This window comes from Lissotriton vulgaris, chromosome 1_1 (assembly GCF_964263255.1).
Source record: "Lissotriton vulgaris chromosome 1_1, aLisVul1.2, whole genome shotgun sequence".
NCBI lineage: Eukaryota > Metazoa > Chordata > Amphibia > Caudata > Salamandridae > Lissotriton > Lissotriton vulgaris.
Window position 1 is genome coordinate 1,330,569,728 of NC_141685.1, and position 17,999 is coordinate 1,330,587,726.

The 17,999-nt window shown below is 44.8% G+C and overlaps 1 protein-coding gene across 2 annotated transcripts in view; it reads left to right on the forward strand.

The window, feature by feature from the left end:
- LARP4 (La ribonucleoprotein 4) overlaps positions 1 to 17,999 on the forward strand; it is a 331,711-nt gene that overhangs the window by 182,526 nt on the left and 131,186 nt on the right. For both annotated transcript variants that reach the window (XM_086966264.1, XM_086966274.1), the window contains 4 exons: positions 2,934 to 2,987; positions 3,852 to 4,064; positions 8,175 to 8,278; positions 17,229 to 17,462. In XM_086966264.1, the coding sequence (XP_086822390.1) occupies positions 2,934 to 2,987; positions 3,852 to 4,064; positions 8,175 to 8,278; positions 17,229 to 17,462 (605 nt within the window). The remainder of the gene's footprint in view (positions 1 to 2,933; positions 2,988 to 3,851; positions 4,065 to 8,174; positions 8,279 to 17,228; positions 17,463 to 17,999) is intronic.

Consider the following 17,999-nt stretch of genomic DNA (forward strand, 5'->3'; position numbering starts at 1 on the left):
TCTAATCCGGACGGACAATGACAGCTATGCATTATATACAAAACGGGGGGAGACACTCTGCAACTGTCCCAGCTTGCACAGAACATTTGGAGATGGGCCATTCCACAAAATATACACCTGACAGTAGAACACCTTCCAGGAATTCACAATCCGATAGCAGATCTGTTGAGTAGTCAGTCACAACAGATTCACGAATGGGAGATACACCCACAAGTTCTTCAACCATTCTTCCAAATGTGTGGGCATCCACAGATAGATCTGTTTGCCACCCACGAGAATGCAAAATGCCCAACCTTTGCCGCCAGGTTTCCACACCCACGTTCGGAGGGGAATGCGATATGGATGAACTGGTCAGGCAGATTTGCGTACGCTTTTCCGCCTCTCCCACTGATTCCACTAGTAGTACGCAAGCTCAAACAGTCTCTCAAACTAATACTAGTGGCTCCCACATGGGCACGTCAACCTTGGTTCACCACACTACTAGATCTCTCCCTGGTTCCACATCAAAAGTTACGGCTCACGCCATCCCTGTTAACACAGAACCATGGAGAAATAAGACACCCAGAGCCAAGCCAACTGAATTTAGCGATCTGGCTCCTGAAGTCTTAGAGTTCGGTTACTTAAACCTACCACCAGACTGTATGAACATAATTAAAGAAGCTAGGAGACCCACTACCAGAGCATGTTATGCGGCTAAGTGGAAAAGATTTGCAATATATTGTAGCAACAATCATATTGATCCACTGGATGTTTCCATCCAGAATATTATTTGTTACCTTCTACACCTACAAAGGTCCAATTTGGCTTATTCTTACATACGCCTGCATCTGGCAGCAATTGCAGCCTATTTACAAAATAGGCAACATCTATCTCTTTTTAGAGTACCTGCAATTAAAGCATTTATGGAAGGATTAAAACAAATAATCCCACCTAGGTTACCACCTGCTCCAGTATCGAACCTAAATGTGGTCCTTACAAGATTTATGGGGCCCCCTTTCGAGCCTTTACATAAGTGTGAATTGCCATTCCTAACATGGAAAACTGCTTTCCTTGTTGCCATCACCTCTCAGAAGAGTTAGTGAAATACAAGCATTCACAATAGAAGAACCATTTTTTCAGATACATCCTAACAAAGTGGTTCTTAGGCCCAATCCTAAATTCCTACCAAAAGTTATTACTCCTTTTCACCTTAACCAATCAGTAGAGTTACCAGTGTTTTTTCAAAAACCTGACTCTGTTGCAGAAAGGGCTCTACACACCGTAGATGTTAGAAGAGCTCTGTTATACTACACAGACAGGACTAAATCCTTCAGAAAGACAAAACAATTTGTATCTTTCTCTCCCCCACACAAGGGCAATCCCATCTCTAAAGGGGGAATTGCCAGATGGATTGTAAAGTGTATTCAAATATGGTATCAAAAAGCTAAACGTACACTAACTGTTCCTCCTAGAGCGCACTCCACTCGCAAGCTAGGAGCCTCTATGGCTTTCTTAGGAAATATACCACTAGAGTACACATGTAAGGCAGCGACATGGTCTACAATACACACCTTCACTAAACACTATTGTGTTGTTGTGCAAGCCAAGCAGCAAGGTGCAGTAGGCCAAGCTGTCCTTTAAACACTATTTCAGTATTCTGCAACGGATACAAGCGACGACCGCTAGGGGAGACACTGCTGCACAATCGTTGCTAAGTGAACGATCTGCAGCTCATATGCCTCGAACGGAAGATGCTACTTACCAGTATGCATCTGTTCTTGGCATGTAGAGCTGCAGAATCGTACACTCCCTCCCGCCTCCCCGGGACTTGTATCCGTTCCAGTACTCGTCTTACTTAGATGCACACGCATGGACATCCTTTTTCTTCACTTCTACTAACTCCATCATTTCCCATCATGGCGAAAAACAATCTGAGGATTGAGTCGAGGACCATGCGCAGTATTGTCCAAGGGAGGAGTCACCTATCTCGTGACTACAAAGACTTCTTCCAAGACCACAACCTGCAATCATCCGAGCCCAACACCAGGTGGCGATCTATTGCTAAGTGTACGATTCTGCAGCTCTACATGCCAAGAACAGATGCATACTGATAAGTACAATTTTCCCTCTCCTACGGATAGGTCAAGTTGCCCCTCCGATAAGGGCCCTCATGACAAATCCGTTATTAAGATGAATGACAATTGAAAACCATTTTGTTTTCCTGCCATTTGACAATTGTCTGATCCATATAGAGCCACAAACAGTTGAGTAATTAAACTGGATACTTTTTGTTTTGGTGTTGTAAATTTGACTACTATTGAGCATTGACTTAAGGATGATAGCGAAGAGGAAGTGTTCCACTGCACACACCATCCTTCCCACACTCTATTTTATTACTAGTTTAATTAACAGCAATGCAGCAAAAAAGCTTATCTGCGTAGCTTGGAACAGATTTGAACAAAACTTGCTATGAAGTCAGATGGATTAACTTTTGCCTTTTCCAGATTCCCTGGTCTGTCCCTTTTTACAGCCTGGTTATGGTATTCAAATATTGACTCGGGATCTTACTCTGCAGATTTTAGTAAGTGGTACATTCAGTTGCCCACCAGACCTTTGACTGCACATTAAAGGCTGCTGGTCTCTTCTAATACTGGCAGCTAAATCTGGAAAAACTTGTTCGTGGCAAACGAACACCAGAGTTTTGTAATTTCAGTTAAGCTTGTGGCTGTTCCCGGGAATGCAGCAGTCTCTTCAAATATCTCAGCTTAAGCTGATTTTTTTTTTCTAAGCAAAGCTTACCTTTTCCTTTGAAGAGAATTAATGTGCAGTGGGGTAATTACTGCTGCAAGCGCCTGGCTTGGGTTTACATTTTCATATACGGTCTGATTTGTAGGTTTGTTTAAACACCCATTCAGTTTGACTGAATAAAAAATTCAATGTTTTCTTGTTTGCAGGCATTTAAATATCTAAGGGAAGAGGTCAAAACCTTTCAGGGCAAGCCAATAATGGTAAGATTTGTGCACTTCTAAGCTGTTTTTCTCCAAGTTATTTTGCAGAGCACCAAACGTCTAGGTGGAAATTCCTGAGTAACATTACACTTTGTAAATTCTTCACTTGAACAGAAGTTTGCAAATCTTTTAAAGTATCCATTTTTGAACGAAACTTCTTGGGCAGTTTACTTCTGCTGATTTGACCTGTAAAAATATGCGGATTTGTTTTCTGACACCAAAGGAATTGTTATAGATTTAAGTAATCTCAGTTAAAACAAAGAAGTAATGATATTATGAAGTATACTGTGGTCCTTGACTTTTTCTGTGTAACTGGTCATTTTGTTAATGTGTATTGAAGTAAACTAAGAAGTTTTTTTATGTTAAATATACTTCTATAGCGCACGTCTACGCATAGGTTTCTTGGCGCTTGCCGATCATGAGCTAGTAAGCTAGAGCATTACCGATTCCTAAACAGCCAAATGTTTCTCAAAGTAGAGAATTGTCATGTTCTTTATCCTTGAATAATCAGCAGCCTGTCAACCCTGCTATCATCATCATTAAGTGTGATGCAACTTTGATTATTTCTCAACATCCATCAAGTATCTGGCCATGCAAATATTTTAACCACGGTTTTCACCTTTTTTAAATATGGGTTGTTGTATGCCCTTACATTAAATACTTTACATTGACTGTAGATTTCATTTAGTCAGAAATCCATTCACATAGTGCATTTCGATACAAAGCATACAATTTCCTATTGCAAAAGCCATAATTGATTAGTTAACCTAAGACAGTGACTGACATTTATAAACTTTTTTTCCTACAGTTCCTTTGACAAGTACACTGCTCTAATGAGTTTTTAATCCTATTTTTGCTTAACAGGCGAGGATAAAAGCCATCAATACATTCTTTGCAAAGAATGGATATCGGTCAGTGGACTCCAGTGTGTACACTCAGCCTGTTCAAACACAAGCACAGTTTGCTTCACCACTCTTTATGCAGCCTGTATATAACCCTCAACAGCAGTACTCCATCTATAGCATTGTGCCTCAGACCTGGTCTCCAAACCCTACACCTTACTTTGAAACCCCACTGGTAAGTAGCACGTCAATCAATGAAACATTTTAGTTTTTAAACTTTCATTTCTCAGCGATTACATACAGCGAAGCAAACTTATGTCATGGAAAAAATATACGTTTCATATGAGAGGTATAGTAGGTTATCCAAAATACAAAAAAGAATAAATGAAGACATTCAAGATAATGACACCGGCAAAGGGAGGGATTCATATAGCTGAGCATGTCACACAAAGGGAGAATAAGAACATATTTAGTTGCCATACAGCAATACTGGAAGGTGCCAAATACAATAATGGCAGAGGACTTCTAAATCAGTTGATACATCTGCATAATCAAGCGTGAACAAAAAATAATTACGCAATGGTTCCCAAACATCTTTAGGCCTTGATGTAATTGGGTGTAGTGAGATGTATAATTCGGAAGTAGTGTCACAACTAGACTAGTCTTTCAGCCAAGCTGCCCCTGGGGGGTGGGGTGCGAAATGATAGGGGGTGGGAGGAGGATGAAGTGAAATTTTTTGTTTGACTAAAAGTAGTGTTATGAGAGTAAATCGGCATGGATCCAGTGGTAGTGACTTAACTTACCCCAATAAAGCAATAAGGAGGCCAACTTAAAGAGGTTGTTCGATCATAAGAGATGGAGTGGAAAGATATGCTTCCAGTAGGTTGCAATCGTCTCTCGTCCATGTCGAATGGGAGAAGTGTGCACAGTCTGCCCGACATTTCGAGCTTTTGTGAGATCTGGTAGTGTCAAATGTCGCCAGAGCGACGTGGGTGTAGTGTAGGCTCTGTGCAGATACTTATAATATAGTAAATTATGCCGGTGATTACCCAATGCAAGTTTAGTCTGCATTCCGCAGCAGTATCATACCTTATCCAATATTGGAGTACCCAGATCACGTTCCCATTCCAGCCTAGCCTTCTCCATTTCAGAGGGCCTTAATTGTAAGGAAACGTGATATACTTTAGAAACCAGATTGCTATTATCTGGTGACGTGATGAGGAATGGGAGTGGTGAGTAATCTGTGGGTTCGGTCGGATAAGTGGGTAATTAACACTGCCCGTATGTACTGTGCAAATGATGTAAGGTTAATTTATCCATGACCGACAATTGATCTGCTGCAGCCATTGCGGAGCTGGTCTTGAGTATACTTTCTAAAAATAGGTCGTCTGTCACCTGCAGCTAGTATGCACCAAGTGTACAATGCACTCAATGTTAGATAGTGAGTGGGAGCCAAGGGTTGCTTATGAATGGAATGGGGGGTTGGGGAGGAGAGGGGGAAGAGTAAATTGATTCACCACCAAGATACAACAGAAGCTTGAACCACACCCAACTAGTCGTGTCTAGTGTATAAATCTTATTTGGGTCACGCTGAAGTCCTTGGGCCAGTATGGTGTCAAGAGGGAGATGTGGTAGTTGTGTGCATGCAGGTTTCAGGAATGCCGTCCGGATAATACCATTAGTAGGCATAATGTGCTTGGGCTATTTTAAAAATAGAGCTGAAGGTCGGGGACTCTAAAGCCTCCTTGCACATAGGATAGTGTAAGGACTTCCTTGCATATTAATCGTTTAGGCAGCCCACAGAGTGAGGTAAAAAACACTGCTAGTAAGTCATTGGAATTTTTTTTTAAAAAGGTAAAGAAAGCCGGGTCGCACTATCATTTTAATAATTGCTATATGTTTGGCATTAGCAAGCGGAAGCTTAATCCATCTTTCGACCTGCGTCTCGGGTTTCATTAAAGCAGACCCATAGTTGTGGATTACCTCTGAGTTTTCCCTGTGAATGTGAGTGCCCAGATATTTAGTACTCTGACGCCACGGAACCATGTAAGCATGATTTTCCCCTGCAATGGTACAGAGTTGAAGTAACTGACTTAAGTAAATGCACAATCTGAGAAAACACAGAATCGCTGCACCTCCCGCCAAGTGGAGGCATATTTTCTGCGGTGTCGCGAACAAACACTGTCTGCATAAAGGGAAGCTAATGTCCCAATCTGAGGAATCTATCCATGTTTTTCCTGGAAGTGGCGAACAAGAGGGTCCTTGGTGATGAACAAAAGGGGAGAAATGGCAATCCTGGCTAGTACCACGCGTTAAGGATCCAGAAGTGTGGTGTTTAGGTGCAATCAGGCCAGCGGGTCTTGCTATAGTAGACAAATCAGTTAGTCAAAACTGAGGCATGCCCAGTTTGGCTAGTGCAGCATGAAAAAAAACACTTGGGAATCAAATGTATTTTCGGCATCTGAAAACGCAGCCACTGAGTAACAGTTGGGGAGATTTGAGTGACCACGGCGATTAAGGTGCTTAGATTGGGGTCGAGCAGTGTGGTACAAAGCCAGATAGCATGGTGGAAATGTGATCATTAATAGAGAAAGACGGGTAACTAAAACTTTGGATAAAATGTTAGTATTGAAATTGAGCAGGCATAATGGCTCGAATCTGCTTACATTTCTAATAAGTGTTGATTTACAGGCCTTGTAAAAATCACCAGTAAACCCATTTAGACCAGGTGCCATTTAGCCACGCTCTAGCATATTTTCTCAAATATGCGATTTCACGTTAAGCAAGGTCGTGGAAATCTTGCAATAATTTCGATCTGTCGTTAAGCTGATAGTCATGGGTCTCTATTAGCAGAGAATCAAACCTTTATAAAGGGTGCCAAAATCTGTATTGGGCTGGGCCCAGGTTGTTGATTTCTACATGTTCTGTGAGTTGCTGGTTGATAGCTTTCTAAACTTTCGCTTGAAACGGAAGCAGAGGAATGGGCAGGTAGTGCTTCGGCTCTCCTTGGTTGGTGATAGTCTTTTCAGTAGGAGCTTCACTTAAGCATGTTTTAAGTCTTCAGGGACGGAGGCCGGGGTGATTGTGGTGTTCACAACTTTTCTGAGCTAGTCACCAATGGTCTTGCTTCCGAGGTTGAAGATGTGGTGGGGACAGGGGTCCATTATTGAGTGGTGAGAGGATCCCAGTGGGTGAGTAGGGGTTTGTGTATGTGGGGGTCGAGCACGTTAATGCTCTCTGTGGCGGGGGGAGGGTGTTGGTGTTGGGATGGTTTCATGTGTATCAGATCTTACCCACTCTGGTCAGTAACTGTCATAAACAGTGCATAACTGCTCAGAACGTTATTTGCTGCAATGAAGCACTCCATAAGTTTATATTTTCTAAATAAGCATTTGAGTTGCAACTTGTTTCGCGATTTTGAGTCTGTCTCTAGTTACTTGTTAGTCTTGGTTACTAAATGATACATATTTGATCTGAACCTTTAAAACGATTTTTTTGTGATGCAGACAATTAATGGACTCCTTCACTTAGACTGTTCTCTCGCAGGCTTGCATGACTGATTTTTTTTCTATTTGATTGAGGAGGGTGAGCAGGGTGGCATTATTCACTTGTCCAGTTTAGGTGACCAATATATCTCCTGGTTTTGTTGGTTGACAAATGGACTTCAGTTTTTATTTAAATGGTTTAAAGATGGGTCTGTGCTCTTATCCATCTAATAACAGATGTTTCTGGTCTACTGCCATGATCTGTGCAGTTTGGGAGGAATTCTGTACAGGCCGACTGAAGGACATTTAAAGAGGAATGTATTCACCAAGAACATCTTATAAAAGCATAAACTGTGGACATCTGAATTTTTATAAATAACATTTCTGTGAAAATGTCAATATGCACCTTCCATTAGCAGCCTTAGATCTTAAACAATAGTAGTATACATGTTGTGCCTCCACCAACAGTGCCATTTTATTTTTGAATTTATAAACAGCATGCATTTGGTGAGGATAGCAGCTGGATTTGACCGTTGAGGACAATCTGTGTGTGGTACTGGAGAGGTGGTTGAGCTTGAGAGACCATACCATTGATAGTTGCTTTGGATTGAACACTTGGAAGCGAAGAGCCTAGTTACTGGAGAATTAATGAAGGGTATATGTCTGATAGCATGAGCCATGCACATGCATTTTCTTTTATAAAAAGGGAAATGTTTAACTGCTGCAGAATGCTGGGCATAATAGCCATTCAAGGTGTAACTCCCTAGACCAAGATTACAATTACATTGTTACTGTAGTATATGAAGAGTATTACTAATTAGGTAAATGTTTTCTAAATGTTCTCTGCTTCTTGATTACAGGCTCCCTTTCCCAATGGTGGGTTTGTAAATGGTTTTGGTTCATCTGGATCTTATAAAACGAATGCTTCCTCGTTAAGTATAGGAAGGGCATTCCATAGAAAAAGGTGAGAATCAGTTTTTATTTATGTAAATGTTTGCTTTTAATGTTTTCACTTTTCCTTCTTTTTGTAATGACCTTCTCAGGTGCGATCATTCCAATTCCTCTAGCCATTCCCTAAACTGCTTCTGATATCCACAGTTTAAGCTATCTTTCACTTCTGTGTTAACACACAATTGAAAGAAAATTAAGAAATTAGTCTTTTGCTTTAGAGTAAAGGCTATAATCAGTGGGAATGCTTCAAGATGTTAAGCAGATGACCTATGTAATAGAAGTTGTTCTCTTTAGACAATGTCTTTGTGCAGGCTTGGGATTGATCTACAGTTTAAAATATTGAGCTACTATTCACCTGTGCTTGAAATTCATTATATTAAGGTTCCATGTAGCCTGTGCAGTTTCTTGTGACACTTTTATTGTATTTGTTAGCCCATAGTAGTTTGGGGAACGAGACTCAGCCCAATGATGACTAAGTATCGCGCTTGGAGAGACCATGGCACACATTCAAAAGTCTAGGCAGCTTTCTCCCTTTCAGCCTCTTACCTAGACATACCATTTCCTTCTAAAATGCCTTTCTCCCCTAATTTCTGACTTTTCTTTTGCCTAGACTGAGAATGTCTGTCTGTCTCTGTGATTGGCAAGATTATGAGATCTGAGGGCTGTCCTTTTAACATATTTTCTACTAGACCACACATATGCTCTCAGAGACCTATTGCCAGCTTAAAATCTGCCCATTGTTTCCCTGCTCCCTCTCCCAAACTGCGCCCCCTGTTTTGCAATTCCGCCACTTGTGTCCCCACCCACAGTGTATCCAGCAAACCCAGTGTGTGTTCCCCCTGTCCCGGTTACTTCCCCTACGTGTCCTGCGCTACTTTATTCTGTTTGTTTACTGATCAAACTTGATTGGTAAACAGAAAAGAAAAAAAGCAGTTGCCCCATTTGTAGGAGTCATAAGTTTGGTGTGCATGCTTTTTCTTGGTTTTGTCTTTATGCACAGCATTAGGGTTACGGTACAGCATGGCTGAATCAATTACAAAGGCAGTATGTCCCAAAGGTAAGCTCTGCTCGTTTGGTCAATGCTTTTATGTATCTCTATGTGCAAAGTGCCATATTCTTGTTTGGTGCCTCTTTTAGCTTCTTGTACCCTTGTAGCTTTAAAAGGTCAACCTTATGGAGCCCACCTCCTCTTTACATGAGACATCTGGTCCAATAGTCCAGGGCTCTTCTCAGGTTGCAGAATGTAGATTCAGTCCTCTTCTGCTCTTTATAAGGTCCATAAGTGTTATGAAGTGGGTGTCTGAAGGTCCCACATTTATGCCTGGCATATGAGCTAGTGGGTAGGAATCACTCCTGGAGAAGCCCTAACCAATGGGTGTTCGAGGCATGTGGGCTGCTGAATTCATATCTGTGCATACATCGCCGCCTAGTGTTTGGTCCGCATGATTGCACATTGTTGTCCTGGAAGAGTCTTCGAAGTATCACGAGATAGGTGGCTCCTCCCTTGGACTACAGTGCGCATGGGCATCCTCTCCATCCTCAGTTTTTTTTTTTCCGCCATTGGGTTCGGATGTACTTTCGTAACTCTGAGTTCGAAATCGATTAAAAGTTTCTAAAGGCCTTCGGGGTCGTCGGTATTGTTATTCGATCGGTGCCGACAACTTTATTCCTGTTCTATTCAGGACGTCTAATCGGGCCGCGAGCCTTTTCGACACCAAGTCCATTTAAAAGATGCCCCAACTGTAACTCTAAATACCCACACATAGATAAACACCCGGTGTGTAACAAGTGTTTATCTCCAGAACACAATGAAGCAGACTGCTTAGCTTGTGCTCCATTTCGATCGAAAAAGACACTTCGGGTTCGATGAGCAGCGAGGCAAACGATGCAGAGGTCTGCGCCTGAGCCGGAAAATATCTTTTACATACCGTAGATGACGCTCTGGGTGTGTGTGTGTGTGTGTGGCTCTGGGTGTGTGTGTGTGTGGCTCTGGGTGTGTGTGTGTGGCTCTGGGTGTGTGTGTGTGGCTCTGGGTGTGTGTGTGTGGGTGTGTGTGTGTGGCGCTCTGGGTGTGTGTGTGGGTGTGTGTGTGTGTGGCTCTGGGTGTGTGTGTGTGTGTGTGTGGCTCTGGGTGTGTGTGTGTGGGTGTGTGTGTGTGTGTGGCTCTGGGTGTGTGTGTGTGTGTGTGTGTGTGGCTCTGGGTGTGTGTGTGTGTGTGGCTCTGGGTGTGTGTGTGTGTGTGTGTGGGTGTGTGTGTGTGGCTCTGGGTGTGTGTGTGTGGCTCTGGGTGTGTGTGTGTGTGGCTCTGGGTGTGTGTGGCTCTGGGTGTGTGTGGCTCTGGGTGTGTGTGTGTGTGGCTCTGGGGGTGTGTGTGTGGCTCTGGGGGTGTGTGTGTGGCTCTGGGGGTGTGTGTGGCTCTGGGGGTGTGTGTGTGTGTGGCTCTGGGGGTGTGTGTGTGTGTGGCTCTGGGGGTGTGTGTGTGTGTGTGTGGCTCTGGGTGTGTGTGTGTGTGTGTGGCTCTGGGTGTGTGTGTGTGTGTGTGGCTCTGGGTGTGTGTGTGTGTGTGTGGCTCTGGGGGTGTGTGTGTGTGGCTCTGGGTGTGTGTGTGTGTGGCTCTGGGTGTGTGTGTGTGTGGCTCTGGGTGTGTGTGTGTGTGGCTCTGGGTGTGTGTGGCTCTGGGTGTGTGTGGCTCTGTGGGGGTGTGGGTGTGTGGGGCTGTGGGTGGGTGGGCGGGGGGCTCTGGTTGGGGGGGGTGGGCGTGGGGCTCTGGGTGGGGGGGGTGTTGGGCTCTGGGTGTGGGGGTGGGTGTGGGTGTAGGGCTCTGGGTGGGTGTGTGGATGTGTGTAGGGCTCTGGGTGTGGATGTGTGTAGGGCTCTGGGTGTGGATGTGTGTGTGTGGGGCTCTGGGTGTGGATGTGGTAGTAATTGCTGTCTGCTGAGCTCGTCCGTAGGGTACAATAGGTCTCACATTTGCGAGAGTAAGCTAATGGCAATGTAAATGACCATGCCATTTGTTGATCCGTTTTCAAAACCAACACATAAATAGTCATTTACAATGCCAATAGCTCTAACTTTTCCAAAGGCGAAACCATTGCATTGTAAATGCTTGTTCCCCCAGTGTTTGGCTTTTATTATTGCATGCTTTCTGCCTGGTATATAGTCAGTGTAAATACATTGTATTTGAGACCCAAATACATTTTTGCTAATCAAACTTATTGTTGTACACCATGCAATACTACTTGTGAGTTTTTGGTCATATGCGCTCACTTTTTCATTCCTGTAAACTTTTTTTTCTGTGAAAAGGCCCTCAGAACATTGGCACTTGAGATGAGCATCGCCACAACAACCAGTACACGATTTGCTAACTCTGGCCACTGACATAGCTTTCCATGCAAATAGTGCTGCATTTAAAGATTGCGATTGTCTGGGCAGGTTCGGGAACATTTTTGTTGAACTGAGCGCTTATGACCTCAGTTGCGGAAGCAGTCAAAAATGAAGCAACACTTTTGAAACTAACGAGAAAATTCATCTTTTCTGATGGGATCTAGAACTTCTACTGAGTACCACGGTGAGGTTTCAATGACATCAAATGCCATGGTTAGTGAAGGGACACTTCTATGCATCATTGCAAGCCATTTCTCATACATTGTAAAATTACAATTTCTGAATTGCTTGTCAACCTTGCTTTGCCTACCAAGTGGCAAGCACTCTAACATGGAACATGTTGCAGTGCCAAAGCCACTAATGGTGCTGTCCAGCCTACTCTCGGAGATGTTTCACATCTACACCAGTTATGCTAAACACTTGGCAGACAAGGGTGTTTTCAGACTCTAGTTTTATTTTGTCCACTACAGCATTTTTGCAGCGTGAATCTTTCTGGATTCACTATGCTGTGCATTATTCCGCGGTAGAGTGGCTGGGTCCGGAATCTTAGTTCTTTCTTTGTATTTTTTTTTTTTTTTTTTGTAGCCCCACCTTCTGATGTACTTCCTGTGACATTGGCACGCTTCCTCCGGAAGCTCCCACCTTTGGGCGCTATCTTTAGATTCTTTTTTCCGCCGTTTTGTCTGGATAGTCACCAAGAGGTTCCAGGTTTTTTGGAGAAAAGAAGGAAACAGCTGAAATCTACCGAAAGTTTGGAGAATGTCCATGAACAAGACCGCCCGGACGACGGAGGAGGATTTCGAATACTTCGACGTCCAACAGAGAATGCGCACACAGGGGGCCCCCTGAGCGCAGGAATGGACAAGAGTCCATTCAAATTTATTCTGCCGAAATTACCACCGCAAATACGTGCAGAAGGACCAGCACCCGATTTGCAACCTCTACCTACTGGTCGACCACAAAAGGAAGGATTGCAACACCTTGTCTATCTTCATCCCTAAGACTCTCAGGATTAGAGAGAGGCAGAGGATAGCCAACCACAGCATGCAAGGAAAATGCCGACCTCCGTCGCTTCGGGACTTGGGCCTCTCCAGTGACGAAGAGGACAACATAGCCGAGGGAACAGATGACTTCACGATCGTAGAGACCGATAAGAAAACTAAAAAAGAGGTAGGAGTGACGTCGACCCCTAAAACCTCGACACTCTCGAAAGCCTGAGTCAGACTCTTAAACAGTCTAGGTCCACGAAAGGAGCACTGGCGCCGAATATTTTGACGGCCGCAGCTGCATCCAGGGACAAACAGCCCAGCGGATCCTTCGAAAAGGACTCCCAGGCGGCGAAAACGCAAAAAGCCTAGGTCGTCTAAGCACGCCCCCGAAAAGGAGCACTTGACTCCGAAGGAAAAGGACCTGAAGGCTTCTTCGAAGTAGACGTCTAAGAGATCATCCGAAACACTCTACGCCGAACAGGCCACCGAGATGGAAAGTAAAGAGAAGGCTCGAGGCCGAAATGGATAACACCCTGCAAAGGAAAAGAGAATTTGAGCGAATGAAGAGGTTCACCATCCCGTCGAAGACTATGATTGTCAAAGTCTAGGACGAGTTTGACGCCGTAGAGTCGCCTAACTCCCGAGCCCCAGGAACACCAAGAGGAAGAGGGCCTATACTATTTCGAGGAAGGCGAAGAAGACCAGCGCACAAGTTTGAACTCTGCATCCTCGGTGGTGCAGGACCTGGATTGGCAGGACCTCGACGCCGAAAGCCCAGAAGAGGCCATGGAAACGCAACTTTCAAGGCCCACGCTGCGAGATGACATTGGGATCTACAACATTGTCATCAGGAACAGCTTATGGAGAGAAACTAGAGGAAGAAAAACCAAAAGCCTACATCCTCCTAGAGATCCTGCTCCCCACTCAAACCAGGAGTCCATTCCTCCCCATGCTACGAAGTGTTCTGGAACAGGAGAGGGAGGCATTGAAAGAACCAGCAAGCTGCAGGTCTGCCACACTCAGGACAGAGAAATAATACTAACACTCGTCTAAGGATCCTCCCTAAATCCAGGGATCCGTCACAGCTGACTCCAGCATTGCAGCAACAGCCAGAAAAAGGTCCAATGTTCCCACAAACTCAGGCCCACCACCTGACAGAGTAAGAGGATAGACCTCACTGTAAGGAAAATGGAGAGGAATTCAGCAGTACACTGGCGCATTGCCAACTCTAATGCCCAACTCAACAGGCATACGTACTAGCATTGGGACGAGGTCGGACAACTGCTCAAACACCTCCCTGAGCAATACCAACTGAGGGCAACACACCTGGTGGAGGAAGGCAAGAATATAGCCGACTCGTGCCTGAAATCCGCCCTGGATGCAGCAGACCAGTCCAGCAGGCTCATGATGATCGGCGTCACAGAGAGAAGGCATGCCTGGCTGAGAATATCAGGCTTCAAGCCGGAAGTACAGGCTGAGTGTCTTAAGTACAGAACAAAACAGTCAACATGGCACACATCCCTGTGTGCCATGCCCACAAAACCCACCGCCCTGGCATACATCTGCCACCCCTCTAGCTGGGTGCCCTATGGCAGTGGTGTGGGCACAGGTGCATGAGCCCTGTGCCCCTTCAGTACCCAGGGCCATTCCTGGGCACTAGTGCAGTGATGCCATTAAGAGTATTTGGTGCTGGGAGGTTGTCATTACGAACTCCACAGCACCATAATGGCTACCATGAAAGCTGGCAATTTTGATATCGAACTTCTCAGCACATTAAACCCACACTGATGCCAGTGTGAGATTTAATGTTAAATGCACTACAGAGGGCATCTTAGAGATGCCCCCTGAAACCTAACCTACAATCCACGTCTTGTCTGAGGCGGCCTAGGCTGCCACACAGCAGACATGTTACTGGACACCTGGGTGGAGAGCCCTCGCTCTCCTGGGCCTAAAACAATGCACATCCTGGGACAAGGTGCCAAGCCTCCTCCCCCCAGTATGGGCAGGGGAAGCTTCAAAGGCATTCCACCTTTTGTGAGCTTCTCCAGACCATTTGCTGTACTCAGCAACTGGCCCCCACCAGTTCTGACCCCCACTCTGGCGGGAAGACTGGTGGGAAACCCTACGTCAGGAAAGGGGGGGGGGTGGCAGCCTGTGCCAACTCCACCCCTCAGGTGGGAGAGGCGAGGTGACGCACGACCCTGTGCTCTGGCCATCTTGAAGATGGGGAGCCCTGCCCAATCACAGCAAGGCTCCTGCCCCCTCCCACAGGAGAGGAGCAGGCTAGAGGGTGTACCCACCCCAGGACAGGGACCCATTGGTCCCTGCCTATGCCCTACCTGTACTGCCCCTAAATGTAGTATTTAGGGACCCCCCTGAACCTTCCTTCCTTCCATCGATCCTGATTGCAACAACACGACCAAGAAACAAGACCTGCTGTGCAGCTGCTAACAAAAGGTTGAAGCCCACTGACTTAGCCCCAGAACCCTACAGGCCTGTTGATCCTTGAACCTGCTCCTGTGAAACTCTGGCGTCTCCTTCCAAAAGACTGGAACTCCCACGAGCAGTGGTTCTGCTCAAACAGCAAAACCTCTGGTGCCAGCCAGGAACCGCAAATCCAGCCCACTCTGCACCTACCAAGCCTAGCTTGTGCGATCCAAGACCACAAGGACGCCCCCCCCCCCCACACACACACACACACGTCCACCCCCCCCCCCTCCCCCAGCAACTGGGGCCCGAAGTCCAGTGCTCAAAGACCCAGATGACTCCTGCAGCCTCAGAACCAGGGACCCCTCTAACCGCGACCAGCTGAGGGTAAGATTTCCCGACGCCAAAAGTCACCCCGGCGCCCCCTGTGCCCTCCTTTGGGGTACTCGCCTCTTCTCCAAGATCCCAACTTACCTCTCGAAGTAGTGGTCGCACCCGAAGAATCTCCGTCCCCGAGCCTGCAGCCTTTGTTCACTTTTTAACTTTCACTTTGGATAACATTGAGCGCCCGATGGCTCAAAAGCACCCTGCACCCAGCCGCCAGAGTGCCGCTGGAAGTGAACTACTCCCCTACTCTACTTCCCCACTTGACCTGAGTAAGTGACCAGCAGCTCAGCTCCTACCGCGGCGTGGCCTGGTTGCTTGCAGCCACCAACCAAAGGACCCCTACCCTCCATTGGATTGCATTGGGCCTACTCTCTCTGCACCCGGCTACCCCGGTGCTGCTGAGGGTGTACCAACTGTACCTATCCAGCCCTGGGTGACCCCTAAGTCTAGCCAAGAACCTTAACTCTACCAGTCAAGTGATTACCTAAAAGCCTATAACTCACTTTCCTTCCATTGGTTAACATTAACTGGTTTTCAATTGAAATTTCTCCTAAGTGTGGAGTTTTGAAACTAAAAATATTAATCTAAAATCAGCCGAATAACTAATTCTGAAATACTCCCCTGTGATCAGGAGAGAAGCCAGCACTGTAACTTTTAGCCCAGTACTGAACCGCAAAAGTAATCCTTACTGTACTTACCAGTAACTTGAATTTCCTTCCATAGGAAATCATTGACTGTTTTTCACAGAAATTTCTTGTAGATTTTTGCAAACTAGAAATATCCGTAATCTTACCAATTACTAAAACGTGATTACTTACCTGTCTTAGGTAGAGATCCCAGTGCTGAACTTAGGAATCCACTTCACCTGCGACTTGAATTTCCTCACATAGAAACTTTTCAGTGAAAAGCCACCAATGTTGTCCTAAGTGTCAACTTTGAAAATACATCAGCATTGTAACAAACGCTTTCACTCAACTGTTTACAGCTTACGTCCCAGGACTGAATCCAGGATCCAGTCCTGAGGTGATAAAAGTAATCCTTAAAGTAATCCACTGCATTTATGTAGAAAAACCCATTGAGCTCAATGTTGAATTGTTTGAAATTGTGTTGCCTATTGCAACCACTGTAGCCATTGTTCTTACAAAGTCTATTGCCTTTCTGCAAAGTAATTACCTAAAGTCACTCATATTGAGAAGTAGATTTTGATACCTGTTGGTTCTAAAATAAAAATATATCTTTTGATGTAAAACATTTGGCCTGGAGTTCAGTTCTTGTGTGTGAAACCTTTTGCTGACTGAGTGTGTACAACAAATGCTTTACACTGTCCTCTGATATTGTCTTACTGCTCGACCAAGCTACCACTTTAAAGAGTGAGGTCATATCTGACTTTAACCTCTGTCATACCTCTGGAGACTGGGGACTCTATACACACTGTACCTTATTTTAATACAGTATACATAGAGCCACTTTCTTACAACTCTTCCCATATACTTGTCACTATGCATTGCATATTTAAAGCCTGAGGTGTTGGCATTTTACCTACCATCAATAGTGACAAAGAAAAATAAAATGACTTTCACTCTCCTTTTCTTGAATGACATTTAGTTTGTGGTTCTGCATGTGTTTTTACAGTGTTAATATGTTTACCCTGGTGAGGGCTATTTCCCTTTCGGTGGGGTTTATCAGGTATTATGGGTTTAAACCTAAAACCGGACAGCCTAAACATAGGTAACCTGAATTGCCTTGTGCTTAACATTATCATTTTATCTTTCACAGTGTAAAACCTCACTTCCGAACATCCTCAAGCAATTCAGAACGTTCTGGAGAGGGCAGCACAGCAATTACCAGTGTGTCCATAGGGGAGGGACCATTAAATAGAACTAATGCAAGGCATTTCCCAACTGAGAGACATACAAGTACAGTGACAGCTCATCAAGATCTAATCTTTTCGCCCAAGGACCCACCTGCACTGCAGCTGGAGCAAAATGGTGGTGATATTGGAAGGGGGAGGTACGTATTAGTATTTGAGTTTCACTACTGGATAGTGTAGATAAAGCAAACTGAAACATGCTTTTAGTAGATTGGCTTCATTTCAAAGTGAAACTTGCAAGTAATATATTACCCCATCAAATAAGTTACAAGCTATTAATTTAAGTATTTATCTCTTATGTACTATCAAGCTGTTGTCTTTTCAGTAAACACTTTTCAGATCTGTTAATGGTTTAGGTGATATACCTTTAAGGAGAAATTGTCCTACATTTGTATTATGTTCACACCTTTTAGATGACTTTTAATATCAATCAGGATTTATTTAGTGTGGATAATCAACAGATAGGGTATTTAGGCGCTTGCGGGTCTTGGAGGGTTATTCGAACAGGAAGGTCTTGAGGTCATTTGGGATTCTGGAAGTGAGATGATGGTCCTCAGTTGCATGGGGGCCTTTCCAGGTCTTTGATACAAAGTGGGAGAAGGAGCGTCCTCCACTTCTCCTTCAGTAGATGCCGAGAGTATGGGCTTGTCAAAGGGAGGCGGAGCGTGGTCTTCACT